Here is a 19,287-nt window from a genome sequence, read left to right as displayed (position 1 = left end):
GCCCTTCCATTGTAGGCATGCTTGCCTGTGGCATGGGGTAAGCAAATCTGTCAGATGTCATGTTTGTAATAGTGATCGCTCCCTAATAAGGAGTTTTAGTCCTATTAAATACAAGTTTTTCCAAGTATAAAGTTATACATAGATGCATACATCATGCATAAATAATTTAGGCCATATTTACATGGCCGATAGCGAGTTACACCTATGCTCGACTCATTGCACAGCACAAGAATACCGCACATTTGAATGTACTACTTGTTAGGTTGTGCTTCTGGGACTTGTAGTACTCTCGGTTCCAGGAGCACATCTGTACAGGTGAGGGTTAATTGAGTTGGCTGGGTGTGGTTGTTCTGGTCAGCCAATCCCCTGGGTTTAGGGGTAGATATATACTCCAGCCCGTCTGCAAGAGGAAGTGTTATATCCTCAGTCTTGTCTGCCTGTGTTTGTGTCATGTTAGCTTGCAGCTTGCTGGGTGTTTGGTGTCCTGTGCTGCCTGATTTGTGTCTTGCTAGAGTAGGGACTACAAGACACGAGGAGCCTTGTTGCAGCCCTGCAGCTTAAGTTCATTGGCCAATGTACAAACTAATCCCTTGCTTTTATATTCAGCTTTACCATCTGCTTTATTGTGCAAGGTTGAGTGGTAAGTGTGTTAATCTGACAGTTACCAGTTTGTGCATTGGGTTTGTCTGTACTTGTCCTGGTTCTGTGTACCACCTATTCTGGGAGAGCCAGGGCCGAGGTTCCAGCATGAGGCCGCCTTTATAGAGGCGATCGCTCCACTCATTAGGTAGGGCCTCACCATCTTCCCTGCAGCACAGGATCAGTTTCCCCTTCTGTGTTTTGTATGCCAGTTCTGTTGTTTTCCTCAGTCTGTCGGTATGTCAGTTGTCCTAAATCCTTGTCCTTTGGTCACGTTCATACGGACCTGGTGCTTATTTGCCCATGCGAATGTAACACTACTCTTGTGTGAGAATCACACGAAAATAGGACATACTGTGAGAGAAAATCGCTCATGTGAACTAACCCATTGCAAACAATGGAGTCTATTTTTATGCAAATTTTGTGCACAAAACTCACGCATGAATATTGGCCATGTAAATACGGCCCTATAGGAAGATATTTAAGAATGCTGTCACATGATTTAGTCCAACAAGGCTCAAGGAAAATCGTGACTTGCCAAAACGGTTAATATTGCTCTGAGAAGTATTGGGTTATTTATTATATAAAAGGTCTATTATATTATCCTTATAATTTGGTTCATAGAACTCATTGCTCACTCCTTTACTGATATTGGTCAATAGTGCCGTCTTTTCTTTATTATGCTCCAAACTGTTAGTTTTTCACATAGGTGGTATCATAAAGAGCATGACCTATGGTTATTATGGAGGACTCATGCTTTTGTTTCCTAACAACTGTTTATTCCTTACATCATCCAGTAAATGAGGACATTTCTGAGCTTGTCATCATACAGAGTAATAATAAATATGCATGCTCTGATGTGCTGTCTTAAATAATGCATTACATCTGCACATTTATCTTTTGTACAAGACACAGATCAGCTGTCTATGAAGAAAACAAGAAAAAGAAATCTAGGACAGCATGAAAGTGTTGAGGAGGAATAAGAAGACCCACCAGACATTGCTTTCCTTGCTTTGGTCTACCACTACTAAGTTTCCATGAACTTCATCTAAAAGTTCTGGAGCAACCCAGCGCAATGGGATCCAGAGGCGATCCGGAGTGATGTAGTAGTCCTCCTATATGGAAATCAAATAACTGTTATCACATACTTATCACAATGTTACAAGCATATAAAACACAGCTTGGCAAATTGTGTACTAGATGATAACTTTGAGACAACTGGGTTATTCAAAAAGATTTCTGCGGCACCGCAGCGCTGTTGCTTGTGGTTTGCAGTTCATAGAAAAATAGCGACACCACAGGAGAAATCATTTTGAGTTTGCTAAGTGTAAGGCCTCATGCACAAAGGTGGATTTGATTTGCGGAATCTGCGATCAGCACCCGCGCGGGATATCCGCTGTATTGGTTGCCCATAGAAAAGCATGCAACTCCACGCACACATGCAAATTTAATTTGCAAATTCCACATGCGGAAAAGAAATCGCAGCATGCTCCATCTTAGCGCAGATTCCGTGTGGATGGGCTCCGCGCGTGGCGTGTGCATGAGGCCTAAATCAATTGCTGAAGTGCAAAGTGAATTCCAGCATGGATTCCAAAAACTGCCACCTCGTCACAAGCAAATTTATATGTGGCATAGAAGATTTGTTCAACTTGCTTGCATATACATACAAACCTCAGGTACCATAAAACTGTAAACAAGACACCCAGCACTAAGTGAAAATGGAACTTACAGGTAAGTCATAAAAAACTTTAAACCTTTATCTTTTCAGTTATGTGCGGTTAGAGATGAGCGAGCACCCAAATGCTCGAGTCTGCGTTATTCGAGTCAAGCTTTTCGTAAAATTCGAGAGCTCCACTCGAGTAACGAACCCCATTGACTACAATGGGAGACTCGAGCATGGGGCGCCGGGTCCCGAGCTTTTTTTTTTTCTCGGTTCGTTCTCTCTCTCTCTCCTCCCCCCCCCCCGCTGCGTCGCGGCAGGGAGGGGCCAAAACAGGCACGTCACAGCAGGGAGGAGCCAAAAACTGGGGTGGGGTTGAACACGGCGTGATGCTTGTTCGAGTAATGAGCACCATTGAGTACGCTAATACTCGAACGAGCATCAAGCTCGGCAGAGTACGTTCGCTCAACTCTAGTAGCGTCACTTGTAGCTTGTAGTTAAATCCCCAAATCTGCTCCTACTTTTTGAATAACCCTGTATAACATAAAAATAAACTGTAATCTAAAACTTCATCCCTACTACTATGTGTGTGAATGGAGAGGTAATTAGAGATGAGCGAACGTACTCGCTAAGGCAAACTACTCGAGCGAGTAGTGCCTTATGCGAATACCTGCCCGCTCGTCTCCGGGGAAGAGTGGGGAGGAACGGAGGAACGGGGGGAAGATCTCTCTCTCACTCTCTCCCCCCGTTCCTCCCTGCTCACTCCAGCAACTCACCGCTCTCCCTCGTCGGCACCCGAATCTTTAGAGACGGGCGCGCAGGTACTCGCATAAGGCACTACTCGCTCGAGTAGTTTGTCTTAGCGAGTATGCTCGCTCATCTCTAGAGGTAATAATGAAAGTACTCGTATTTTGACTAACATTTTTCTTTCATTAAAATATATACTGACCTTATAATTGTTGTGAGATATGCCATAGTCTCCAATTCTAACAGTCAGGTCAGAGGTGAGAAGGCAATTTCGTAGGGCAAGATCACTGAACAAAAAGACAGCAAAGTAAAATCAGTGATGTAAAACTAAAATAAAAAATGGGGTTATTTACTAATACTGTTTAAAAGTTAGACAGTGCAAACGTAGAGCAGATGCGCCAGATTATTACAGTAGCTGCATGATAAATCGGCTGAATTTGAACCCCTCAGGACCAAGCACACTAAATTTACGGTGCTTGGTCCTGGGCTTTAATCTCGGCCGATAGTAAAAATACGGCGCACGATTAAAGCTCCTGCAATGTAGCAGAAGCAGGTCGGGTTCTCAGCTGTTAGCCATGTTGTTATTAGACAAAAACAGTCATGTCAGAACACAAAATATACTCTACCTGTGTATGTAATTGTTTTTATGGAGGTGCATAAGCCCAAGTGTTATCTCATATGCCATTCTCTGCAGAGTTGTAAGGTCACATGTTAAGAGGTCAGGGGTCATGCCATCTGCCTTCCGTTGTGCTCTTAGATACCTTTTCAAATCTCCCTATAGAACAAACAGGTACAAAAGATGTCAGTGTTGAATGTCAGTCACAAAGTACTGCATGGAAAGGCAGAATCTGTAAGCAAATACTATGTCCAGATTTAGTTCCCTGCATGCAACAGAAACATAGAGAGAAGAAATCTGAGATTACTGTTCCTCTAAATACTACATTATCCAAAAATATGTATGCGAGTAGCAAAGAAGAATCTACTCATATAGTTGTAAGAAAAAGTGAGTGAACCCTTTGGAATTTCCTCAATTTCAGCATTGATTATCAATAAAATTGTGTCAGATGCCAAAATGCAGGAAAAAAAAAAAAGTGAACCCTACATTTCCTGTTGCTACAAGTAAGATTTGCGCAACATTGAGGAGGAATTTTTGATCATTTTTGCCTGCAAATGTGTTTCAGTTTATCAATATTTCTGGGATGCCTTGTGTACACAGCCCTCTTCAGGTGAACCACACCATGTTGACAAGGTAAAGGTCAAAATCCTAACTTTTCTATAGCAAAACACTTTTAAAACCATTCTTTAGTTGATGAACTACTGAACGGCTGCTGTTTACACTGAATGATCATCATTCAGGATTTTATGAAGCTTAAAATCCTGATCGCTGATCGTTCAGTGTAAACAGCCGCTGAGTTATGTGAACCATGCTTCAATGAGAACAACTTTCTGAAGACCTCAGACATATTATTAAGATAAGTGAAGCTGAAAAGACTAGTAAAGCATTGCTAAAGCTGGGTGTACATCAATCCAGGGTTAGACACATTATCTACAAATAGAGAAAATTCAGGACTGTTGCTACTCTCCTAACGAGAGAGCATTCCCGAAAGAGGTGAGAAAGAACCCAAGGATAACAGCAAAATATCTATAGAAGACTCTACAAACTGCAAAAACCTCTGCTCATGTGTCCATTATTAGAAAAACACTGAACAAGAGTGGTGTTAATGGAAGGATGCCACAAAGGAAGTGTCTGCTATCCAAAAAAAAGCATTATAGTCCATCTCAATTTTTCCTGAGACCAACTGGATGTTCCACAATGTTTTGGGGAAAATGTTCTATGGACAGATGAGACAAACGGGGAATGTTTTAGCTCAAATGCACAATTGTGAGACAGTGTGAGATGCTACAAGGGGTAGTGAGCATGGCTGCACAACAACTCTGTGATGGCGCTGCACTAAGCTGTTGAAGAGAGGCAGTGAGAGCAGAGACTGTCCTGCATGTGTCAGTGATAGATGGCACAATGGAGAAGCTGTTCTACAGAAAGGACTAAGGATTGTATCTGGTCTGCCTGAGAGGACATCCGGGTTGAGTAAGAATGGAACTGTGCGATATAGTAAAGGATCAGGACGCTGATCATCTGGATCGGACTAATACTAGAACTTTTACATTGTGTTGTAAGTGAGGCTCTGCCTCAGACCAGTGTGTACTCGATGGGCCACTAGTTAAATTGCAGGCCTGCGATAGGTGGGCCTTTACACTGTTTTGCACATCTATGTCTCTATGACATCAACCCACACACTAGGGTTGATGTGGCAAGCCTGGAAACCATTAAGTATTTTTGTAGACACTATGTATGTCCTATTTCATTTCTTCTTTGGCACTGCTATACCACATGCAGTAAACATGCTGTATGTAAAATCACATCCATCAGGAAAGTTATTCATCTTTCAATATAACCAGTAAGTTTTTTTTTTAAACTATAGTAGATCCTGGACATTCTCTAGATAACAATAAATTGATTTCTGATACCATTAATGGCAATTGCATTATTTTTTTTAACTGCACCATGTCAATCTGGTATAATATACTTTCTGTCAATTTCAAAACAAATCACCCCAAATGGCATTTTCATAATCCTTTCAGCAACTGACAGACAATAGAAGACCCATTGAAGTTCAATGCAGTATGCCATATTGCATACTCTTGAATTGAAGCGACCAACAGATATTTCACATGATATGAATATGTTTCTCATCCATAATGTGAGAGATATTGTGTATTTGCATTGCCCAAATGCACTTTTTTAGACAATATTCCATTTTTAATAATGATATCACTATTACAACTGTTTGCTGTAAGCAATCATTTTTAGCTCCATAAAAATAATGATTTACATTAGCAAAGTAAAACTATTGATTATCTTTACATCTATAGCCAGTTCAAGTGTTATTCCGGGTGAAACTACTTTTTGATAAGCCAGCAGGCACCATTTTTTCAACAGATCTTTGTCATTATGGAGTGAGAATAACTTGTCATGGCAGCTAAGGGCCTAAGTAAAGTCCCCCCCCCTCCCGATGTTCTATCTTATACCCCTAGTAAGCCCTAACAGAGGCAGGGCTTAATAGGATAATGCTGACAGGCATTCTGAAAAAAATAAATAAAACACAAGTATTCATACAGCTATGTTGATGTAAAATGTTATGGCTATTGGAAGGTAGGGATGCAAAAGCAAAAAAGTTGCTACAAAAACTGTCTGTGATAGGAAGGGGTTAACAGCAAAGTTTGCATATTTCTTCCTTTCAATTAATTCCAAATTTGAAATCATTCCCCACTTACCAGCTGACAAAACTCCATGATGAGGAGGAAGGGGATGGTTTCTGTGCACAGTCCAAGGCATTGTAGAATGTTAGGATGTTGTAGACTTCTTAAGGGGAAAAGAAAAATAACCGTCACTATAAATGTGCTAAAAAAAACACAAACAAATTATTATTATCTTACATATCGCATTCGCTACGCAGTGAAAACCAGTAAAGAGGATGCAGCACTACGCGAGTGCTGAGGTCACTTCATTCTCAAGATCCATGGTGGTCCCAAAGATGGGATCCCCACTGATCACAAAGTAATAACATATCCTAGAAATATGCCAGCACTTTATAAAATATGTAACCCCCTTTAATGGATCCACTTTAAATGCTGCTCACAAATCTTTGTTATACAAGAGCAGTAGGCCGCTGTCTCTACACAGTTGAGTGGTATAACCCATTGATTGTTTCCATGGCCATCCTTAGCTATGTGTGACCCATGCGGCCGCACAGGGCGCCTGCCACTAGCTTGTAGGGAAGGCATTAGACGGATATGGGCTGGGGGTGATCGCCCCCCTTACTCAGGTGATGTTTTTATGTGCAGCTACCTGAATCATCCTCTGCTCCTTTGATGTTCCAAGGCACCACTATCAGCACATTGGCACCTCTGGAACACAATCACTTAGGCCTCCCTCACACAGGCGTTTTTTAATGCTGCCTTTACTGCGGTTTCAGCAGCATTGTCATGCATTTTTGACAACGTTTCGGCTGCGTTTTCAGCCAAGGATGCTGAAAACAAAATCAATGTTAACCTTGCTGCCGCTGTACAGGTCCCTGCTGCTGTTCTTTGGCGCTCCCAGCATTTGTCATCGTCGACAGAGGATCTTTTGCTAGTGACGGGGTTTGAAAAGTCCACCTCCAGCAAGAGATTGCTCTGATTGGCTGAGCCCACTGAGTGTCAGCAGGCTCAGCCAATCACAGCCAGCACTGGATGCACTAATCACGGCCATTCATTGAATGGCTGTGATTGGTGCATCGAGCGCGGGCTCTGATTGGCAGAGCTGGGGCTCCTAAACCAATCATGGCAATCTTTCGCTGGGAGGCGGGGATTTCAATCCCCATTACTAGCAATAGATGCTTTGCGGCTTGACAAGTGCACAGCAACCTGCCCGGGGCTTCGGAGAACAGCGGTGAGGACCCTGACGGCGCCTGCTAGGTGAGTATTCCTTTTTTTTTTAAAGTAGTGCTTGCTTTTAGTGCTGTCAGAAACACGGTAGCAAGTTGTGTCACATTTTCAGCAGAGCTAAAACCGCTGCCCATTTATTTCAATGGGCGACGCAGGGCTAAAAACGGCCAAAGATAGAGCATGCATCGCTGTCAAGGTGAAGGGTTGAAGACACTTGTGTGAGCAGCCCTATTGAAATGAATGGGAGCGTTGTATAGCGTTTAGTGCAGCGCTGAAAAGGCAGCGATAAACGCTGTACAAAAACTTAGTTGTACTACTGTATTTATGTTATGAGCTTGTTTCTGGGGCTGTATCTATGTACTAAGGTTGGTTTGTGTTGTGTTTATATTATGTGTTTGTTTCTGGTACTGTATTTATGTTATGAGCTTGTTTCTGGGGCTGTATCTATGTACTAAGGTTGGTTTGTGTTGTGTTTATATTATGTGTTTGTTTCTGGTACTGTATTTATGTTATGACCTTGCAGGCTGTGCTATTTGTTCTATTAAAAAACAGAAACCTAACAGAACGCAAGCAAACAGAAAGCTTTCCATTTGCTTCCCATTTCTTAAGAACCCTATTGAAATCAATAGGGAAAAATGTATCTTTTTATTATCATTTCAATTTCAATTACTGCTCTAAAAATAGAGCAAAGAGACGGAATTATGACTAAAGCCCTAACGCAGATGTGAATCAAGCCTAAAACACATCATCAACTAAAAGAACACTAATAGTATGATACCTCAAACTTAATTTATACTAGCGGAAATATAAATATGTAATTCTATTATTTAGATTGAGGGGGTTTTTTTGGGGGGGGGGGGATTTGCTACATGTGCTTGAAACCTGCTGATCTATGAGACACATACAGCTACTCCATCTGGTTTGAATAGGATTAGGGTAAGTACGTCCGAGGGTTAAATATTATTAACACATACAGAGATACTAAGTAAGTAAAACAACTGAGAAGCTGTGTGTGGGGTACTCAAATAAAATGATTTCTGTTGTTACATAAAGCTAATTTTACTTTTCCTGTTGATCTCAACAATTTCAATTTCTTCTGAATGTTCTAAGAGGAAAACAAGTCTGCAAGGCAGAGATCTAGGTCACATTCCTATTATGGGTAAGAGCATCACAGATCAGTGGTTGACTCTGTGCATAAGATAATCCTTCACTGAATACGTTCTGAAATTGGGAAGATTTTCAGAATATATATGGGTGGTTAATAGATTGTGCACATATGTATCATGGTAATCCTGTAAGTAGGCATATTGCTGTGGTATCGTATGATTAGTGATGAACGATTAGTGGGATAATCAATGTGTGTTGGTATTGGGCTGATTTTACAAACATCATCGTGTATCGAGATGGTAGATTCTGACTCCCTTAAAAGTCAATGGGAGGAAAAATCGGGTTCACTAACTTGTCCTCCAGAAGTTTCCCAATGCAGCCATAGCCTCCAGAATGAATGTGAATACAAACACATCCAGGGGAACACTGTGCTCCTCCCAAAAAACAGTGTACAGTGATGTAGGGGTCAATCATAGCACATGGTTGTCACTGAAAACTAAGAAGGCCAATATAGGGTCTCCTAGATCAAAACTTGCATCAAGGAAGACAGCAGGTGTGCTATTTGTTTTAAAAGCAATGTCAGCATCTTTACAAGATGAATTTCCACCAGGTGAACAGAACAGCCAAACGGGGCCTACTCCAAGGAACAGCTGTAGAGCTGCAACAGTTTCTTATGCTTTAGAAAATTAGAATTTGGAGAGGAGGAAATATGGCAGAAGCAGGAGAAGGAGAGCAGCAGCATCAACAGCAAGAGCATGTTGAGCGCACAGTGTGTTCTTTTATGCCCCACATCCAATTTCTGGCTCAAACATGCTACCTGCACCTCAGAAATATTGCTAAAATCTGGCCATTTCTCACCACGGACACGCTAAAGACACTCGTTGTCGACCTCATCCATTCCCGACTCGACTACTGCAACTCGTACTGCAACTGCATACTAAATGCGGCAGCTAGACTCATCTTCCTATCCAGCCGCTTCTCAGACACTTCTGCACTATGCCAGTCGCTGCACTGCCTGCCCATCCACTACAGAACTCAATTCAAACTCATCACCCTCACCCACAAAGCTCTCCATGGTGCCATGCCACCGTACATCGCCTCCCTCCTGTCAGTTACCCTTTCTGATAGCACACTGACAGCGGGGCAGGCAAGCACCTCTAAAGCATGTTGTGCAAGATCTGGCCACTTGTCCAGCTTGGACACCCAGAAGTCAAAGGGGCCAATGCCATGTCTGAATATATCCATGTGGGAGCTGACATACTCTTGTACCATCATGGATAACTGCTGCCTGTGACCGTCAGTCCTACCCTGTGTTTTTGCTGCAGGCAGCAATAGCTAAAAAACTATACCACACCTCCGTTAGACTTCACCTGCCACTGGTGGTGGTGCTGCAGCAGCAACATCCTGCTTGTCCACCATGTGCTGCACAGCTGCGACCCATTTTAGATGAATTCCCGCGGCCATGAGGAAACGCTGTGCTCAAGCTGCTTAACAGTATGTCCTGAAAGTGCTGAATTTTGAAGTCCCTCTACACTGCTGGAATGAGATTTGACACTTTGACCTTGTAGCAGGGATCAAGGAGTGTGGCCACCCAGTAATGATCTGATGTTTTGATGTGAGCAATATATTGCTCTTGCAAGCACTGTAACATAAAAGTACTCATATGCCTCAAAGTGCCTAAGAGTGATGGCTGGCATTCCTAGGGTTCAAGCCTAAGAGTGTCCTCTGGATAGTGCTGCAATCCATTTAGAATAGCTGGGATAAGTGATGGATGGAAGGAACGTTATGTAGCCCACTCCACTGCCTCTGAACATATATTATCAGTCTACTCTTGGATGGAGAAGCATGTCGGAGAAGACAACCCCCTTTTTTGTCCAAAGCCAATCTCCCTGCAGTGATGAGTAATGGCAGATTGGCCAGGCAATTGGGAAATTAGTATCCCTTCCTTCTCCTGTGACTACAACATGTCATTGTGCCCGAGGCCCTAGAGTGTCTGTTCCAGCAGGCAGACAACAGGGATGGTCATACTGATCAGTGCGTCATCACAACTGACCATTTTGGTCACTTTCTCAAAGCAGCCTAAAACAGTACACACATCTTTGATCTGCAGCCACTCCAAAGGCATCAAGTGACTGATTTCTATATAGAATCTGCTAATGGCATACACCATCTGGTACTCCATGATCGCTCTCTGCTGCTGACGTAGCCTCTGCAACATATGCAACCTGGAATTCCACCATGTAGGCATGTCATAGATAAGATGGTCAGGTGGTAGCCCGAACAGTCACTGTACCTCTGCCAGATGACAGATGATTGGGAGGGAATACCAAAAATGTGAACACAGCTTCCTGGCCATTTCCAGCAGCGGATGTAAACCTGGGTAATTGTTTAGTAAGTGCTAACACTACAAACTTCATCACATGAGTCAGGCAAGGTACATGTATGATGCTACCAAGGCGAAGGACTGCCAGCAGGTTGGCCCCATTGTCACCCATGGCCTTGCCTGACTTCAGATTGTGTGGGGTCAGCCATTTGTCAGCCTGGACCTGCAGAGCCGTCAACAGCTCTTCTGCCGTGTGGCTGTGCTCCCTTAGAGAGGTGAGTTTTAGGAGTGCATTTTGGCATTTACCATGTGCACTGCTATATGGAGATTGGATTTTGTCACATATGGATATCTGTGCCACTGTGGAAGGTGTTGAATGGTGGTATAAAGAAGTAGAGGAAGAGAAAGAGGAGAACCCAGGGAGGGAGGGGACAGACAAGGACGAATATCCCACAACTCTTGGAGCTACCATGAAATGTGGACCAGCACTTTCGGCTTCATGGCCCACCCACAAGATATTGACCCAGTTCACTGTTAAGGAAATGTAATGCCCCTGGCATGTTTGCTGGATCACGTGTCCTTGGTCTAGTGTACCCTACCACGGACAGCGCTGTTCAATGCCAGGGACAAATTATCACTAACATGGCACGGCAGGGCTAGGATAGCTTTTTGAGCAAAGAATGGTGGAAATTGGTATGGTGGGTTAGCATGGGGAATCACGTTGCAGAAGGCATCTGTGTCCACTAGCCAGAAGGGCAGCATTTTCATTGCAAGCAGCTGTGCAATGCTACTGTTCAGGCTCTGTGCTCCTGGATAGTTGGGGTGGTATTTTTTTTATACTCCCATAGCTGAGGAATAGAGGGCTGGCTGCTGACCTGGGAAATGCTGGAATACGAGGTAGATGTCAATGATGGAGAAAGTGGTGGCAGCTCAACGTTTGCTCCCCATTTCGAACTTCTGACTCTGAAGTCAGTTGCGGAGGGAGGCCTGAAGTAGCTGTACTTCTGCCCCTACACAAAACTGCCTCTCTGTGCTCAGAGACAACTGCATGAACAGGGAGGGAGATGGCAGCACTCAAGTGTCAAGATTCTTTTATACACCAACATGGGTTCTGTAAATTATGCATATGGTTGCTTCCCTTTGAGGGATTCTTCACGCCATCAAAACGTGACAAAACAAACCCACTGATTTCAATAGGCCTAGCCCTATCTTTCTCACACGTAGTTTTTATACATTATAGAAAAAATAGGGCAGGGCTTATCTTTCTGAGGTAAAGTTTAAACTGTAAAAAAAGAAAAGACTTTGCACCAGTTCATGTGAAAATACGCGCTGTAGTGGCGAGTGTATTTACGCATGCGCTGGTCTAAAGAAAACCTTAATCTGCCTAGCATATGCAGATCTTCTGGGTTGGATACTCCTCTAAATAAAACATATAAACACTTTTGCAACACTTTTATATGAAGGAGTTAATATATATATATGTATTCATTGATTCATTGTTGTTGGTCACATAATTACTACGTCTTTAAATGCTGAGACCTGTGTACTGATTCATTGCTTGAGAAAGGCTCAGTATGAGCTGAATCGTTGCTTGTGGGTGAATGAAAGGATCTTGATACTCTGGCACTTCTTTCTATATATGAGACTGATACCCAGTGTTGTATCTATGTATAAACCAGCCAATAAAACCAGGCTTTATAAAACAGGATATTAGATGCTCAAGTGTTGTATCTAAAGTGTTGGCCAACATGCAGTAAAACTGAATGCCAGAGTGGTTACGTGTCGTGAGGGTCTACATTTGTCAGTGAAGGAGTTATAGTTCCCTGTGGTGGAGGAAGGAATGATAGGAATTTGTGTTTTAGATCCATAGTAGGAGATGGGAAACATATACTTCTTTTTCAGTAGTACCTGGCATGGCCCTTGCTTCAGACTGTTTCTGTCCTGGGGGCACTCTCAATAATCTGCTGCCTAGCTCTTGCCTTTGACTAGTGGCCCTCTGTGAGCTGGTAATGTGTGATCAGGCAGTGCCATGCTGCAGGCAGCAGCAAGAACTTAGTTGCCAGATGTTGGGTGATGGGGCCCCTGTAGCGGTGCAAAGGATGGAGCCCAGGAGGGAAGGTACAGACTGGTCTGTCAGTGTACATGTCATCTCAGCCAGTGCATCCATGTGAATAGAAAAACTGGCCAGTTTCTTTTATGGAAGTACAGACTGGCTGAGATGCTGTATGCTGCCTATTTGCATGTATTGCAGGTGGGTGGGGGGCTCACTACTGCTCAAGACACACAAGGGGATTCATCTGTTCCCTGGTGGACCAGTCTGAATCTGCTGCGTCTACATTTTTTACCCAGGAAATCATTGCTGTGGTATTTTGGATCCCGAAAAAAGTTTGGTACCGTGTAAGCCAGTAGATCAAAATGGCTAACCAAGTAATCTTGTATATATGATACCTTTTAATGGCTAACAAAAATACATGATGTTATAGCAAGCTTTCCAACCTACTCAGGGTTCTTCCTCAGGCATAATGGAACAGATCTAAAGACACATTTATATAAAAACATATACACGTGATCACATAGGAGGGCACAAACATGATGTGCTTAATTTGCATTTAAAATGAATTTCAGAACAGGATAAGAGGACACAGACATATTGGGATTAATAGCATTTAGCTAAATACCAGGGAGGGATGAGCAGAACAGTAAATACTTAATTAGTCCAGTGGCAAGGGATGTGAAAGTTTTATGGTCTCTAAATTAAGTGCAAAATAATCACACCCTGTTTGTGCCTTCCCATGTGATCATGTTTATATAAGTATTTGTATAAATACATCTTTAGATTTGTTCCATTTTTCCTGAGGAAGAACCCTGCGTTGGTTCGAAAGCTTGCTGTAACATCATGTATTTTTGTTGGCCATTAAAAGGTATCATATCTACAAGATTACTTGGTTTCTCTTACTGAGAACAATCACATTCTGGATCACGTAATGTATGAAGGTATGTTTGCACATGTCACAGAGCATGCCCACAATGCTCTCCCATTAACCATTTTTCTGAGTTTCCTTTAGATGACAACAGAGAAAGATTTAATTTACTTGCACATACAATGCTACATGCTGTAATTTTGTGTAGAAATTGTACAGTATCTTAAAGGGGGTTTTCGCGTTAATGGTATTTAATTCCTCCCCACAGCATAGGAGATAAATGTGTGATTGCTGGGACTCCAAGAGATCCTGATATCTGCACACTCTAAATGGAATGGTGAAATGAATGTGTGACTACTGCTCCATTTACTTTTATGGGATGAAGCAGATTGCTAAGCGCATTGATCACCCTTCATCTCATAGAAGTGAATGGAGTGTGGTCATACATGGGCACCACTACTCTATTTGCATGGGCTCAGAGTGGGTAGATGTCAGGATTGCTGGAGGTTCCAGTGGTGGCCCCAGCAATCACACATATAAATATCTGTGGATAGAAGATAAATATCATTAGTGGGAAGACCCCTTTAAGACTGACTAGCTGATTGCGGTAAGGTTTTCTTTACATAACTCCATCCACACCAAAGTTCACCATCTCTTATCTTAAGAGCCGCTAAAACTATGGTTTGTGGAATATACTTAAATAACTTCAGTGTCCCTTTTGTATTTGACATATAAGCAAGATTACAGCATAACAGAGTGTTGTCATACTTGGAAAAATGTATTGCCACAAATAGGTACCTGTAAGGCTGTGCTTCAGACAAAAACTTGCGTTGTTCTAAAGGGCTAGCATTGACCCGTAGCTCCTTAACCACTACCTGTGCAGGAGTGTAGTCTGAGAATATTTCCCCCAAGATAACCTTCGCAGGCATTAAAGGAAAAGAAAACAGATCAGACGTGATAGGTGAAATTGTTAGTTAAAGTAGTTGTCCCACTTCTAGCTGCTTTGCTGCAGGAAGCAGACAGCTCTGTACATTGTGCAGTGGCCTAGGCTGGTATTGCAAGCTGAGTCCTACTGAAGTGAATGGGAGTCAGCCTGCATTACCAACCCAAAGTACGGAGCTCTCTGCTTCCTGCAGCAAAGCAGCTAGAAGTGGGACAACCCATGTAAAGTATTTGTTGTATGGTATGTAAAGTAATTTACACAATAAGTTCTTCATTTAACTCCTAAGTAGGTAACTATGCACATGTACTGTATGTACATAGTTAGTGCATAATTACTTAAGTACATTGTTAAACTGATATGCTTAACGGTAGTATTCTCTAACCAGTGGCTCCAGATACATTTCTAGTGCCATTAGTGCACAAGGTACCATACTGTACTAATACTACCAGGGAGGATATATCATTACTAACATTTAGGCATCTATGGATGCACCAGTTACGATAAAGAATAAAAAACAATTAGAAAGACTAAATGTCCCTCTGAGGTCTTTCCTGACCCACTGGGAGGAATATTATAGTACAAACATTAACAAAAATAGGCATTAAAAAGTTACGGTATAAAACAAAATACAATTCAAGAAGAGAAAAAACACTGCCTACACCAACACATTTAGCACTACCATAATCACAAAATAGCCCCTTGTGTCAGAAATACACTGCAAAAACTATTTTGATAACCCAAGACATTGAAAAAAATCAGGACCATTTCATTATCATGTGTAGAGAAATCAATAGAAAGTATCTGGTCATTTAAGACCAAAAGACTCTCAATATTAAAGTGTTAATTGGCTTTTTCCTCTTTCACATTAAGGGCTTATTCAGACGACCATATATCGGCCGGGTATTCACGCCTGGCCAATATACAGTGTCCCTCTCTGCAGGGGGAGGAGGCTGGAAGAGTCGGGAGCAGTGCACTGAGCTCCCGCCCCCTCTCTGCCTCCTCTCCACCCCCTCTCCGCCCCTCGGCACTATTTGCAATGAGAGGCGGTGGGGCAGGGCGGAGCTAAGTTCCAAGACTTAGCTGCCCCCCATCCCAATCTCTCCCATTGCAAATAGTGCCAAGGGGCGGAGAGGGGGCGGGAGCTCAGTGCACTGCTCCCGGCTCTTCCTGCCTCCTCCCCCTGCAGAGAGGGACGCCGTATATCGGCCGAGTGTGAATACCCGGCCGATATACCGTTGTCTGAATAAGCCCTCAGTGTGATTCCACACTATCTGTTCTATTTTAACTGTTATTGGCAACTAAAAAGATTACCAAGGAACACCAAATTGTAATTGTATGCCCATTAGTGCCATTAGATATTCATGCTTCTGTTAAATGGACATTCTGATTCTTAGGTCCATCTTCCTTGCACTGAAAATGCAAGACATCATTCATACCCTACTAAGATGCTAATCAAGTCTTTAATAAGGTATGTATGATCATAAAAAGGTAAAATAAGAATTACAAGCCTGACCAATCAAGGGCTGTTCATGGTGACATCATTGCAGAGGTCTATGATTGGCCACCCCACTGTTATGTACCATTCCCAGGGACAACTTGCCAATATAATCAGGAGGGTGTGGGAATAGAGCATCCATTGAAAGGGAAGTATATGCCAATGTTTTGGTTTTTTTGTTTAATTTTGTAGTTTTTGGTTGCTTTACAGACATTTATGCTGCCCTTTAACCTTTTAACGTTTTCATGAAGACCATCATTGGGCCCTAGTATCTGTAGATTTACAGTAGAAAATGTATGCCCTCAACTTGTCCCCTTTCTCTCATGCCCACAATTTTTACTTCTTGCCTTTGTCAGAATTTAGAATACAGACTGAAGAACAAATTCAGAGTATACAATGACTATAAATACTGACCTTTCCAAACCAGCCATTTCCAATCTCCTGAAGATAGCTGAGGTCCTGCCGACTAAATCCTGTCTGTTTTACTGTGCATGAATAAAAAATATAGTTAGTACCAGGTTTTCTGTTGACGTATATGTCTACTATACATTGTATAATCACTAGTCTCTTACACTTTGTCAAATGCTTGACTCTATAACATTAAAGGGAATCTGTCAGTTTGAGCATGCTGTCCAAACTGGAAGCATCATGTTATAGAGCAGGAGGAGCTGAGCAGATTTACAGTATATATAGTCTTATAGGGAAAGATTCAGTATGAGGCTGTCTGTCTACGGGTAAGGTGTCATTGCGAGATCTGCGGCAATAAATCGCATGCAGAGCTCGCATGACATGATTTCCATATGATAACTATGGAAAGCGTAGCCTACTGCTCACGAGCGGAAAATCATAGCGATTTTCAACTTGCGTGATTAAAATCGCAGCATGTTGCAATTTGCCGCGATTCTCCAGGGTGAGCCTATAATTAACATAGGCTCATCACGGAGACCTTTTAGTGTTCCCCCTCGTTCCTGTGCCGGAATATCGCTAGCAATATTCCATTGCGGCCGTGGACAGGCGGCCTAACTTGTATTTTATTCAACCTTTGCTCATTCCGAGGTAAATAGTCCAATGGGCAGGGGAAGCTGTCAGTCACTGATAAAACCACCCATTGGATTGTTTATAGAATCATAGAGTTGGAAGGGACCTCCAGAATCATCAGCTTCAACCTCCTGCTTAATTCAGGATTCACTAAATCATTTCAGACAGATGTCTGCCCAACCTCTGTTTGAAGACTTCCATTGAAGGAGAACTCACCACCTGTCTAATATCTAATCTGCATCTCCATCCTTTCAGTTTCATCCCATTGCTTCTAGTCTTTACTTGTGCAGATGAGAATAGGGCTGATCCCTCTGCACCATGACAGCCCTTCAGATATTTGTAGACAGCTATTAAATATCCTCTCAAGGAAAAGTAGATGGACCTGATGATCCTGGAGTTCCCTTCCAACTCTATGATTCTATGAACAGTCCAATGGGTGGTCCTATCGATGACTGAAAGCTTCCCCTTTATCTACAGCTATTCATAGATAGCTGTCAATCCCTTAGAGAACTGCCCATTGGACTGTTCACCTCAGAATTAGTAGAGGTTTAACCCTTTCCAATCCATCCCCTCACAACCCCCATCTCCGTCCATTGCCCCCAGCTCTAATTTATTTGAATGCCCATTTGGCATTCTCCCTTCACTCTCCTGATCTCTGACAGCCGAGATCAGGAGGGTGCCGGTGGGTACCTGATCGCTGGGGAATGCGGAAGTAATACTTCCGCATTCTCTCTTCACCCTCCTGATTTCAGCTGTGACTGATCACCGAGATCAGGGGGTGTCGGCTGTCACATGATCACTGGGCGGAATGCAGATGTAACACTTACACATTCTCTTTTTATCTTCCCGAACTAGGCTGTAAGTGACAGCTGAGGTCACGTGACTCCGAGCGGTCACATGATCTCCAGATGGAATGCGAAAGTGTTACTTCCGCATTGTCTCCTCATTACATAGCGCTAATTGAGCACTATGTAATGTGTGAAGGAGAAGGCAGAAAGGGTTAAAAATCCTTTCTGCCTTCTCCTTAGGGGTCCTCGATGAGGACAACTGCAGGAGTGCATCTGCATCCGATGTGTCTGATGAGCTTTAGAGGAAGCTTAGATGTTAGAACAGGTCAGGCATTGGAGTAGAAAAGGTTAAGTGAATAAAATACAAGTTATACATACAAGCTATACTGAATCTTTCCCCATAAAACTACACATGTCTGCTCAGGTCCTCCTGCTCTATAACATGATGCCTGCAGTTTGCACAGCATGCTCGAGCTGGCAGACTCCCGTTATTGAATACAATGTCAAAGGCAACAAAAGACCTCCAGAGTCACACAAGCCCATACCGCATCAGTAAATTCTAATCTACCTACTATAGTTACACTCTGAGATATCATTTAGTAAATCCACACAATCAATATATATTTAACTATTAACTTTCCTGAGAGTGATTTTAAACTTGTATATTGTTAAGGTCCATTTAGACACAACAATTATCGCTCAAAATTTGCTCAAAAGCCGTCTTTTGAGCAATAATCATTGTGTCTAACTGCACTTACATTGTGCAGTTTTCGTTAAGCCGTCGCTGATCGCTGATCTTTCAGCATGCTGAAAGACAATGATGAGCCTTATCAGGGATTCACAGCGGGATACAGCTGATACTATTGTTTTAGCTGTATCCCGCTCCCTGATGACAGGCTGAGTATGAAGAACAGAGCGGTCCAGCTGTGTTCTCCATACCCGACATGGAGTGCTCGGCTGTATAACAGCCGGGTGCTCCGTGCAGAAAACAGCTGGATGCAGAAGACAAGCGGGGACACCCTGCTTGTCTTCTGCATCCTCCGCTCGCAGAGCAAGGTGATCGCTCAATGTTTGAGCGATCATCTTGCGCTGTAAATGACACAACGATTATCGCTCTAAAGTCACTTAAAAGATGTCTTTT

The 19,287-nt window shown here is 42.7% G+C and overlaps 1 protein-coding gene across 1 annotated transcript in view; it reads right to left on the bottom strand.

Annotated features, from left to right (window-relative positions):
* Positions 1 to 19,287, bottom strand: part of LMTK3 (lemur tyrosine kinase 3) — a 71,248-nt gene that overhangs the window by 7,797 nt on the left and 44,164 nt on the right. The window contains exons 5-10 of the mRNA XM_066605771.1: positions 16,735 to 16,805; positions 14,681 to 14,799; positions 6,380 to 6,467; positions 3,673 to 3,821; positions 3,249 to 3,333; positions 1,633 to 1,754 (exon numbers count right to left, since the gene is read on the bottom strand). Of these exons, the coding sequence (XP_066461868.1) occupies positions 1,633 to 1,754; positions 3,249 to 3,333; positions 3,673 to 3,821; positions 6,380 to 6,467; positions 14,681 to 14,799; positions 16,735 to 16,805 (634 nt within the window). The remainder of the gene's footprint in view (positions 1 to 1,632; positions 1,755 to 3,248; positions 3,334 to 3,672; positions 3,822 to 6,379; positions 6,468 to 14,680; positions 14,800 to 16,734; positions 16,806 to 19,287) is intronic.

This window comes from Eleutherodactylus coqui, chromosome 6 (genome assembly GCF_035609145.1).
Source record: "Eleutherodactylus coqui strain aEleCoq1 chromosome 6, aEleCoq1.hap1, whole genome shotgun sequence".
Lineage (NCBI taxonomy): Eukaryota > Metazoa > Chordata > Amphibia > Anura > Eleutherodactylidae > Eleutherodactylus > Eleutherodactylus coqui.
The sequence above is the reverse complement of the archived record's forward strand: the minus strand, read 5'-3'. Positions and strand labels throughout refer to the sequence as shown.